General features: G+C 48.4%; 1 protein-coding gene across 1 annotated transcript in view; it reads left to right on the plus strand.

The window, feature by feature from the left end:
* The window catches only part of PARP8 (poly (ADP-ribose) polymerase family, member 8), a gene marked incomplete at its 5' end in the record, with an annotated part of 136,802 nt that overhangs the window by 99,532 nt on the left and 25,047 nt on the right, over positions 1 to 12,223 (plus strand). The window contains 5 exons of the mRNA XM_005872624.2: positions 3 to 63; positions 2,505 to 2,555; positions 2,670 to 2,765; positions 9,872 to 9,964; positions 11,489 to 11,614. Of these exons, the coding sequence (XP_005872686.2) occupies positions 3 to 63; positions 2,505 to 2,555; positions 2,670 to 2,765; positions 9,872 to 9,964; positions 11,489 to 11,614 (427 nt within the window). The remainder of the gene's footprint in view (positions 1 to 2; positions 64 to 2,504; positions 2,556 to 2,669; positions 2,766 to 9,871; positions 9,965 to 11,488; positions 11,615 to 12,223) is intronic.

Here is a 12,223-nt window from a genome sequence, read left to right on the forward strand (position 1 = left end):
AGGCGGCTCTCCCTCACCTCAGGGCTCATGGGCATCCTCACGCCCTCCTCCTCCCAGCCCGCTGTGCGTAACTCTCATCTTCAGTTCAAGGTTAATCGGGGTGGCAGGGAGGGTTCTGGGCATTGGCAGGGAGCTGGTAGAGGAAAGCAGCGCGATCCTGTCTTTTAAAACTGTGGGTTTTGTAAGTATTGTGCATAGCGGGCGTTTGCAACTGATGCTGGGATGTCTATCTACACTAACAAAAGAGAAAGATGCTATTGACCGTACCTTCGCAACACCCACCAGCCAATCAGGAGTGAGTATGCAAATTAACCCAACGAAGATGGCGGATTAATCTGCATATGCAGGCGCTGAGCAGCTGGGGGCGGGGTGGCCACTTATGTGCATATGGGCACCAAGCGGCCTGGGTCCCAGGGATGGGCGTCCTCAGGACCCAGTCTGCTCTGAGCCTGTAGGCCTGCACGTAGGCCCAGAGCAGCCGGGGTCCCGGAATGACCCCTGGCCACTCTGGGCCTGCATGCGCAGGCGCTGAGCAGCTGGAGGCAGGGTGGGGCGGGAACATCCCGGGACCCAGGCACTCTGAGCTGGCACGCACGCAAGCATCCCCCACAGCGAACGAGCAGACAGTAGGGCCCTGCTTTCCCCTGGCCGTGGCAACGAGGGGCAAGCAGTTCCCCGCAGGGCCTGCACAGAGAGCAGACACCAGGGCCTGCAGTGGCATCAAGCAGGCAGGTCGCAGAGAACAGAGAACCACGGGGAGCAGGCCTAAGCCGTCAGTAGGACATCCCCTGAGGGCTACCAGATTGGAGAGGGTGCAGGTCGGGCTGAGGGACCCACCCCCCATGCACGAATTTCATGCACTGGGCCCCTAGTGTTGATTATATTTGTCTTAAGAAAATGTATTTGAACATACTGGTACTCTGAGGTAGACGTCCCTTCAAGCCCATTCTTACCAAAACTTCTTAGGGCCTGTAGGGTATCATGTCAGGGGGTTCACAGAGCATCTCCTTACACAGGCTGAAAGTTTGATGTTTTGTGAAGTGGGCGGAGCCGATCTCTAGTTTTCTCACCTAAGTGGTGGAGGACAAGGCTTGTCTAATAATGAACTTCAGGTGATGTCCTTCCTGTCGTGTCTAAGAGGAAAGCTGGGCCACTAGCACCATCGCTTGTAGCGAGGAGCAGCATTCATGGCGGTAGCTCTGCCTCACCTGAAGCTGCTCTGGGTGTCTGTAACCCCCAAGTCACTTAATCCTGAAGCTGCTTTATTGGGGGCGCGGGGGGCGGGGGGGGGGGGGCGGCGAGGAAGCGGGGGGAGGGATGGATTAAAAGTTAACTTTGGTGGTGTTCACTGGGAGTCAGTCTTACACAAAATTTACCTCTGGAGGGATCTGCCTTAGAGTCCGTTTCAGGTAAAGAAACAGACCTATCTTATGTATTTCATTTGCTTAAAATAGTGGACACATGTTTTGTTTGCTTTTGGCGAGTGTGTGTCTGTGCTGGGGCGGCTGTATTTAGCTCTTGACTGTGCACATGGAAACACCTAGCCATAGATGAAACCGCAGAAAGAAAAGATTTGTTTTTAGAAAGTTGTGTTTCTTGTATAGATTTATTTCCAAAATTTAATTGTACACTTTACCATAAGATTATATTTGTGTTAAGAGAATGTATTGAAACATATTGGTAATTTTATGTAGACACCCCTTAAAGCCCATTTCTTACCAAAACTTATTAGGGCATTTGGGACATAATGAGTTACGTAGAAGAAAGTTATCTAAGTTTCACCTGTTAGTTACAGCCAGGAAAGATAGTCTCAGACATTCTGCACAAGAGGATGTCTGCATGGCCTCCTGCCTGGTGAAGCTGACGCATCATGTAAGAGGCCAGTGTTGTCTGCTTCTCAGTGCCCGTCTTCACTGTCTTTGGAGGAAGAATTTTACAATCTGATTGTAAAATAAGATGGAGATGCTCCACAGTGGTTCTCAACCTTCTGGCCCTTTAAATACAGTTCCTCATGTTGTGACCCAACCATAAAATTATTTTCGTTGCTACTTCATAACTGTAATGTTGCTCCTGTTATGAATCGTCATGTAAATATCTGAGATGCAGGATGGTCTTAGGCGACCCCTGTGAAAGGGTCGTTCGACCGCCAAAGGGGTCGCGACCCACAGGTTGAGAACCGCTGCTCTATGAGGAGGTGGGAGCGTTTGACACCAAGTAATAGAGGAAATGAGTGTTTGTGATTATGTGAAGATGCCAGTCATTTTACTGGAAGATCAGGAAGGGGGCATGTTCACTTAGTTCAGACAAAGGTTCATGGCAGAAAGTGTCCTGTCGCACAGGGACTCCGCCACCTCCATGTCAGATCAGCGCCTCGGCTCCTGCTACAGGTGATCTTAGAAAGAGCACGTCTGCTTCCGTTCACGGCTGTGCAAAGCAAAAGGCCGTAATCTGCCTATTTCCCCATTCTAAAGAATTGTTTTGTTCTTCTGCTTTGGTTTTTACAGCCAAATGGTGCCAAATGCGTTCCCATCCGAGACCGCGGCTTCCTAGTGCAGGTAGGAGCCCAGCACCCACCCGCTGGAGAGCGGCTTTGGCTGTGGGGGGAGGGGGAGTGAGGGCGTCATGTCCCTGTCAGCCCCACCTCATTCCCTCCCTGTGGCTCCCCGCAGACCATCGAGTTCGCGGAGCAGCGGATCCCCGTGCTGAACGAGCACTGCGTGGTGTGCGACGAGCGACACGTGTTCCTGAACGGCCCGATGCTCAGGGTCAGTGTCCGTGGGGGCGGTCGGGGGGGAGTGGGGATGTCAGGGAAGGGGGAAGGCAGAAAACGGAATCGTGAAAAGCTGCACTGACAGTAAATACTCTCTGTTGAGTAGATTATCTCGTAGGTAAAGGGGTATAATTTTGACCACGGAGTCACTGTGTCTGAAGGAATCCATGTCAGAGCGAGTCGTGTCATGTCAGGAACATATTTTGTTCATGTGCCTGTATTTCCTGCATGTGCCTGTCGTCTCTCTTGTTTATCTGTGTGTGTCTCATAGGTCACCTGTCAGGCACATGTGGGTAACAGGGAGACAGAACTTGTAAACAGCATTTCTTCAAAGCCACACAATTTAAGATGCTCACTATAGAGAGGAGAGGGTGGTCTGTATTGCAGTTAGAAGAGTTGTATAGGAGCTTGCAGAGAATCAGTAAAATTTCAAGATGCAACTCACTGACACATTCAGGGGGTGATTGAGGGGGTATAGAAATAAGAATCCATGTGCATTTTGGGGAGAATTATCCGATTTCAAACTTTGTTTATAATTCTTTTATTGAGGTTAAATTTGGTAAGAAATGCATAACATGTAATTCACTATGTTAATGTGTACAGTTCAGTGGTGCTTAGTGTAGTCACACTGTTGTACAACCATTACCGCTCTGTCATTCCAGAACATTCCCACCACCCATAAAAGAACCCTGTAGCTTAGTGGTCACTCCCCATTTCCCCTCCCCTCACCCCCTGCCAACCACTCGTTTATTTTCTATCTCCGAGAATCGGCCTGTTCTGGGCTTTTCATGTCAATGGAACCTTGTGTTCTGTGGCCTTTGTGTGGGGTTCTCTAACTTAGTGTAATGTTTTCAAGGTCCACCCACGTGGCATGTATCTGTACTTTATTCCTTCTATGGTGGGATAATGTAGTGTATGGATGTTTGACATTTGTTTATCTATCATCAGTTACTGGAATTATTGGGACATATGTTAACTCAGTTTAACTTTTTGAGGAACTGCCAAACGTTTTTGACCCTTTCATATTCCTACTGACAGAGTATGATGGTTCCACTTTCTCCACATCTTCACCAGCATAGCTAGCTATCACTTGGTTTTATGTTGCTGTAGTTCAGACTGGTATCTAAGGAAATCAGAAAAGTTACTTTGGTTTCTTAGATAGGAAGGTCAGTGACCTATGAAATCAGATCACAAAATGAAAATTTTTTTAAAAATCTCATTTTCATGCCCGGCTGGTGTGGCTCAGTGGTTGAGCATCGACCAAGGAACCAGGAGGTAGTGGTTCGATTCCTGGTCAGGACACATGCCTGGGTTGCAGGCTCGATCCCTAGTTTGGGGCGTACAGGCGGCAGCCGATCAGTGATTCTCTTTCACCATTGATGTTTCTATCTCTCTTTCCCTTTCCCTCCCTCTCTGAAATGAATAAAAATATATTAAAAAAAACAAAAACCCCCCAAACATTTCATTTTCAAAAGAAGAGAACAAAAGAGGAAGAACTGTGCCCTTTGATTCTGTTAGAAATTTCACCTAACTCAGGGTCACTCATTTTCTCTCTCTTTCTTACATTGATTGCAGTAGTTTCACTAGAATTTTAATAGAAATGTGTGAAAATTATTAGAAATATAGTTTCTTATGGAGTGTTAATAAACTGACTCATTGACCACACATTCAATCCATACGACACGTTACAGACTAATAAATCCCAGAGATACAAGAACAAGTTCTAACCCAATCGGAGATTCAACAAATTAGATAAAATTCCTGGGTTTTCATAGATCTAATGTCACATGTGTTAGCTATTTCTATTTCTAAATTTACCCTGTTACTTACATATTTTCTCTTTTCTCCAAACCTGTTTTCATTATATGACAAAAGTCTCTCAAAAATTCCTAGAGTGGTAATCTACGTGTGCTGTTCTGCCCCTTTCCTCCGATCTGGGCAAGCAGGCCACAGTTTCTACTACACGGGGAGCTAGACCTCCTCCTTAGAAAGACCAGACGCCCCAGTTTTCTCTCTGTTTACGAAGTTCATAAACGCCACTCCCGGGCTGGCACTCTGCTCTGCACCCGCATTAACACCAGGAACATTGTCCAGAGATGCCCGACTGCTCTTACATATTTTCTCTTTTCTCCAAACCTGTTTTTATTATATGACAAAAGTCTCTTATTTTCCAAAATTCCTGAGAGTGTAATCTACGTGTGCTGTTCTGTCCCTTTCCTCCGATCTGGGCAAGCAGGCCACAGTTTCTACTACACGGGGAGCTAGACCTCCTCCTTAGAAAGACCAGACGCCCCAGTTTTCTCTTTGTTTACGAAGTTCATAAACGCCACTCCCGGGCTTGCACTCTGCTCTGCACCCACATTAACACCAGGAAGATTGTCCAGAGATGCCCGACTGCCCAGGTTGGCATCGAAGTTTGGATCCTGATCAGAAAACCAAACCCAGACCAGATCATTGGTTCTGGACGTTTGGGGACCAACTGGAGTGTTAACACAGCAACTGCCTTAAAGATGTTTTCAAATGTCGAGCTACACAGCTCGTGTTTTTGCAAAGCAGGACAGCTTCCCTGACCGAGCCGGCCACCGTGTTATCCTCTGAACTCCGCATGCCCTTCTCTCTCTCGCACGCGCCTGCACACGCCAGCCCGGGTCAGTGCGGTGGCTCTTCTTGGCTCCCTGCACGCGAGCTGCTGAGCTCCTGGAGGAAACCGCGTGGCTGTGTTGGGATAATGTAGTGTATGGATGTTTGACATTTGTTTATCTATCATCAGTTACTGGAATTATTGGGACATATGTTAACTCAGTTTAACTTTTTGAGGAACTGCCAAACGTTTTTGACCCTTTCATATTCCTACTGACAGAGTATGATGGTTCTAGTTTCTCCACATCTTCACCAGCATAGCTAGCTATCACTTGGTTTTATGTTGCTGTAGTTCAGACTGGTATCTAAGGAAATCAGAAAAGTTACTTTGGTTTCTTAGATAGGAAGGTCAGTGACCTATGAAATCAGATCACAAAATGAAAATTTTTTTAAAAATCTCATTTTCATGCCCGGCTGGTGTGGCTCAGTGGTTGAGCATCGACCAAGGAACCAGGAGGTAGTGGTTCGATTCCTGGTCAGGACACATGCCTGGGTTGCAGGCTTGATCCCTAGTTTGGGGCGTACAGGCGGCAGCCGATCAGTGATTCTCTTTCACCATTGATGTTTCTATCTCTCTCTCCCTTTCCCTGCCTCTCTGAAATGAATAAAAATATATTAAAAAAAAACAAAAACAAAAACAAAAACCCCCCGAACATTTCATTTTCAAAAGAAGAGAACAAAAGAGGAAGAACTGTGCCCTTTGATTCTGTTAGAAATTTCACCTAACTCAGGGTCACTCATTTTCTCTCTCTTTCTTACATTGATTGCAGTAGTTTCACTAGAATTTTAATAGAAATGTGTGAAAATTATTAGAAATATAGTTTCTTATGGAGTGTTAATAAACTGACTTATTGACCACACATTCAATCCATATGACATGTAACAGACTAATAAATCCCAGAGATACAAGAACAAGTTATAACCCAATCGGAGATTCAACAAATTAGATAAAATTCTTGGGTTTTCATAGATCTAATGTCACATGTGTTAGCTATTTCTATTTCTAAATTTACCCTGTTTCTTACATATTTTCTCTTTTCTCCAAACCTGTTTTTATTATATGACAAAAGTCTCTTATTTTCCAAAATTCCTGAGAGTGTAATCTACGTGTGCTGTTCTGTCCCTTTCCTCCGATCTGGGCAAGCAGGCCACAGTTTCTACTACACAGGGAGCTAGACCTCCTCCTTAGAAAGACCAGACGCCCCAGTTTTCTCTTTGTTTACGAAGTTCATAAACGCCACTCCCGGGCTTGCACTCTGCTCTGCACCCACATTAACACCAGGAAGATTGTCCAGAGATGCCCGACTGCCCAGGTTGGCATCGAAGTTTGGATCCTGATCAGAAAACCAAACCCAGACCAGATCATTGGTTCTGGACGTTTGGGGACCAACTGGAGTGTTAACACAGCAACTGCCTTAAAGATGTTTTCAAATGTCGAGCTACACAGCTCGTGTTTTTGCAAAGCAGGACAGCTTCCCTGACCGAGCCGGCCACCGTGTTATCCTCTGAACTCCGCATGCCCTTCTCTCTCTCGCACGCGCCTGCACACGCCAGCCCGGGTCAGTGCGGTGGCTCTTCTTGGCTCCCTGCACGCGAGCTGCTGAGCTCCTGGAGGAAACCGCGTGGCTGTGTGGGTTGTGGCCCTGCAAAGTGGGAAGCCTGCTGTGGACACGTGGCTGCGTCTGTGTGTCCCTGGTTCGGAGTCCTTCCTGTTCCCCAGAGCAGCACCTGATGGGAGCACTGACCTCGTTCACGGCTCCGGCCGGATCCCCTGCCCCGGGGGGACCGGTCCGCGCTGGGAGTCTGTTCTCTCTGCGTGAGAAGGCCGCCAGCCCGGCAGTGCGGTGGCTCTTCTTGGCTCCCTGCACGCGAGCTGCTGAGCTCCTGGAGGAAACCGCGTGGCTGTGTGGGTTGTGGCCCTGCAAAGTGGGAAGCCTGCTGTGGACACGTGGCTGCGTCTGTGTGTCCCTGGTTCGGAGTCCTTCCTGTTCCCCAGAGCAGCACCTGATGGGAGCACTGACCTCGTTCACGGCTCCGGCCGGATCCCCTGCCCCGGGGGGACCGGTCCGCGCTGGGAGTCTGTTCTCTCTGCGTGAGAAGGCCCGGTCCTGCTAAGGCTGAGTCAGCTGAGGAACCTGAGACGCTATAGTCTTGTGTATCCAACCTTAGAGTGGACCTTAGACCAAGTTCATCCCTGAAGCTCTTATCTTCAGGGTGAAATTAACCCGGTGACAATGTGGTCCCACGTTAAGGCGTCCCATGAAAACTCTTAAGAAACGGAGCCCGTGGATAGACCTGGGTGTGGCCCCTTTCTCCTCCCAAGAGAATAGCCAGGTCTCCTGTGTGAGGTCTGACTTTAATATTTGAAAAATGGATGAAAAAGCACATTCTATACCTTCCCTGTTTCCCCACGTGCTTCAAGTTCTGAAATACAGGCTAAACTTAAGTAAAAATCATACCAAGGATAGTTCAAAAATGTGATTTTTTTTTCACATCCAAATGGAGTAGAAATTCAGCTCTGCTCAGTAGCTAGTTGTCGGAGACAGCAGGATGCCGGGTGCCGAGGGGTCCCATGCCTGGTCCTGTCTTAGTGTGAGGGGTCCTTGTCCCTGTGGCATTCCTGTCTCTCTCAAGGTCCAATAAACCCCTCCCGCCCCAATGTGTCTGTCCTCCGGAACAGAAGAGCCCGAAGCATGGATGCTCCAGCCTGAAAGACAGAGAACCAGAGGCCTGTGGGTTCCGTGTTTCTAGTTTCTTTTTTTATTTCTTATGGAGTGTTAATAAACTGACTTATTGACCACACATTCAATCCATATGACATGTAACAGACTAATAAATCCCAGAGATACAAGAACAAGTTATAACCCAATCGGAGATTCAACAAATTAGATAAAATTCTTGGGTTTTCATAGATCTAATGTCACATGTGTTAGCTATCTAAGTTGCAAATATGATGTACAGTGGTGAGAGGCCCTGGCCCTAGGTTTACAGTTTAGATCATAGGACCTCACTGCTTGAAGGCACTATAATAACAGAACACTAAGGCAGGTAATAGGAAGCCCTGGCTGGGTGGCTCATTGGTTAGAGCATCGTCCTGATACGCCAGGGTTTGTGGGTTTGATCCCAGGTCAGGGCACATACAAGAATCAGCCAGTGAATGTATAAATAAGTGGAACAAGTCTCTCTCTCTCTCTCTCTCTCTCTCTCTCTCTACCTCTACCTCTCTCCTCTACCCCCTCCCATACTTTTTCTCTCTAAAATCAATGTTTCTGAAATGGAATCAAACTGCACATTTAAGACTGACAAAGGAAATAGATAGTTTTTTAAAAAATTCTCTTAGGGGAACATCAGCCAGAAACCTTTGTGACTGGTTACGCTCCACGTCCACAAAGCCACCCAGGAGCCCATTCCGAACAGAAAGGATGTTCCGAGTGGGGCCGGCCTTCCCGGCCGGGAGCGGAGGCCAGTGGCCTCTGAGATGAGCCGGCAGAGGGGCAGCGGCACTAAGGATGCCTTTTCTGCCGAGTGAGTGGCGGCCCGGGGACGGCATCGCGTTAGGCCTCATCGGCTGCCTAATGCGCCGTGCCTCGGGGGAAAAGATTAAATCACACGAGGACACTGCATTCGATCTGAGAGATGAGAGCTCTTCGGAGCAATGGCGCGGCGCATGTCTCAGGGCCGTGACTTCGGGAGGTTATGGAAGTCGAAAATCTTTGCGACAAAACCCATCTTTCAAGAGCTGGGGAGCAAGTGAGCAGAGTCATGCTTCTTCCGAAGACAATGACTTAGGAGAAGGTGGCCTTCTCCTTTCTTATTCCTTTTACACGGATTTGGGGTTTCACTGTACTTGTTAGTACGTCATCAGCTTAGGGATCTGCTTCTTTGTATACATCTCATGTGCGAGTGCATATGAAGCAGGAGAGATGGGTTTTTCAATTGAAGGATATATATATGTATGTGTATATATATATGTATCTATATATTTAATATATTTTTGTTGATTTTCAGAGAGTAAGGGAAAGAGAGAAACATCCGTAATGAGAGAGAATCCTTGATCGGCTGCCTCCTGCACGCCCCACACAGGGGATCGAGCCCGCAACCCAGGCCTGTGTCCTTGACCAGAATCGAACCCGGGACCCTTCAGTCTGCAGGACGACGCTCTACCCAATGAGCCAAACGGGGCAGGGCAATTGAAGGATGTTTTTGTCTATCGCTCAAGCATTCCCGGTGCAGGTGCCCACGCCTCGCCGACACGGATTTCCTAGCCCGTCTGTGACTAGATCCGCCAACGGTTACTTACCAGCTGTGACTCCAGTACAGACATCATCATGAAGTAACGCGCAGTGATGCCTTTCTCTTCGGCCGTCTAAGACTTTCCCTTTTCCATGTGCTACACGGGGCACCGCCCCTTTGGCACCGGGCGGTGGGCCGGCAGGTGGTAACGCCCCCCTTCCCTTGCAGCCCACCGTGTGCGAGCGCGAGCTGTGCGTGTTCGCCTTCCAGACGCTGGGCGTGATGAACGAGGCCGCCGACGAGATCGCCACCGGGGCCCAGGTACCGCCGGGGACGCCGGTCCCTCCTGACGTGGATTCGCAAACTGGGTTCTGGTTCACTAGCTGTCTGCACCCGGCTATTCGGGCGCGTGTCTGATGGCTGAGGGTGAAAGCAGACTGACCGCTGGTCCCGGTGAGGCACGACCTGCCCCGCTGTCCATCTGAGCGTGACGGTCGTGTCGAAGGTGCCCAGGGAGGCGCTGGCCCCGCGCCTGTGGCGTGGGAAGCGGTGCGATGCTTTCCCACGGGGTGACGCTGGCACGGGAGCCGGCACAGGCCTTACGGGAGACTTAGCTGGGGGCTGTGGCGCCATAAACTGGGCGCTGTTGGTTTTTAAAACTAGACGAGAAGAAAATGGGCGGAGCCTGTCAGAAAGAGAGCACTCGGTTTGACAGTCCCGGGGTTTATGGCGGAGGAAGAAAAGTGGAAAAACAGATAAAAAGACCGTGCGGAGGTAGAGAAGCCGTCCCTGTTTCTGGAAGGAAAATGAATTAGGAAGATGCCTAAGTGTATGACTTCCCACAATTCCTTCAGAATTTCAATTGGCTTCGTATTTTTCTTCATTTATAGAGCGTAACTAAATTACTAATGAATCCAGAAGGAAAAGTCATAGAAAAAGAAAAAAAGCTAATTAAGGGAGGCTAGGCCATCCCTATACAACAACATACTCTGCAGTCCTATACTATTTAACAACATACAGTGGTGGCAAGGAGTAGAGTGGCAGATGATCCACAACTTAAAGTTACATAAGTCTACTTAACACTTGTTGAAGGGGTATGCGGACTGAGTAATTGGAAGCAACAGGTATTCCTTTAAATCAGCGGTTCTCAACCTTCTGGCCCTTTAAATACAGTTCCTCATGTTTTATATATTTAAATGCCATTTAACAAAGAAAAATCAACCAAAAAAATGAGTTCGCCTGTCACCTCTGACACCCGTGTCATAGGTTCACCATCACTGGGCTAGGCCATCCCTATACAAAAACATACTCTGCAGTCCTATACTATTTTAACAACATACAGTGGTGGCAAGGAGTAGAGTGGCAGATGATCCATAACTTAAAGTTACATAAGTCTACTTAACACTTGTTGAAGGGGTATGCGGACTGAGTAATTGGAAGCAACAGGTATTCCTTTAAATCAGCGGTTCTCAACCTTCTGGCCCTTTAAATACCGTTCCTCATGTTGTGGTGACCCCCAACCATAAAATTATTTTCGTTGCTACTTCATAACTGTAATGTTGCTACTGTTATGAATCATAATGTAAATATCTAATATGCAGGATGGTCTTAGGCGACCCCTGTGAAAGGGTCGTTCGACCGCCAAAGGGGTCGAAACCCACAGGTTGAGAACCGCTTCTTTAAGTGAATGGTCAGCTGTGGTTGAATCTGGTCTAGTCTCACAGGCAGATTTGAGGGGCCGATAGCAATCCCGAATCTCCCCTGACCGACCACCGTGAGGGAGCCACAGGCCAGGCGCCTGGCAAAGCCGGGAGGTTGGTAACCGTGCCCTGTGTGTGTTTGAAGGTGGTGGACCTGCTGGTGTCCATGTGCAGGTCTGCGTTGGAATCTCCCAGGAAAGTGGTCATTTTCGAGCCATACCCTTCCGTGGTCGACCCCAACGACCCTCAGATGCTGGCCTTCAACCCCAGGGTGAGTAGCCCCGACGCTCAAGGCTTCCTTCCGCGGCTGAGAATGCCGGCTCCTCCGTGTCCTCTTCCCTCTGAATCGCTGCCTCCCCGAGCAGGCCCGTGACCGCAGGGACTCTGTCCGTTTTGGAACCCCGGTTCCTTTTCTGCTGACGGGATTTCCTCCGTCTTTCCCATGTCCTGCTGCTTCCCTATCCTTCCACCCTTCCCATGTCCTGCTGCTTCCCTATCCATCCACCCTTCCCATGTCCTGTTACTTCCCTGTCCTTCCACCCTTCACATCACTTGCAGAACTTCATCTTCATGAAAGTAAGCCCGTTGAATTCTCTCACATTTTGACCTTTACACTCCCAAATGGACATGGAAGGTCGGTGAACAGCTGTAGTAAACATTGCTCAGACATTGGTTGATAGTGATAATGGTCAATAGGATTGTTTTAATTCCATTACATAGTTTTTGAGATTCTAACTTACATAACTCCTTATGAGAATCATGTATGAAAAGGACAAATGTCCCCTTTTCTGTTATATTTTCGGTGTAGTCCCTTGCCCTCCCCACCCCTCGGTTATCTGAAGGTTAGTGATAATGCATTTCATAGTGTCGATTGCTGGCA

Source organism: Myotis brandtii, unplaced genomic scaffold (genome assembly GCF_000412655.1).
Source record: "Myotis brandtii unplaced genomic scaffold, ASM41265v1 scaffold384, whole genome shotgun sequence".
NCBI classification, from domain to species: Eukaryota; Metazoa; Chordata; class Mammalia; order Chiroptera; family Vespertilionidae; genus Myotis; species Myotis brandtii.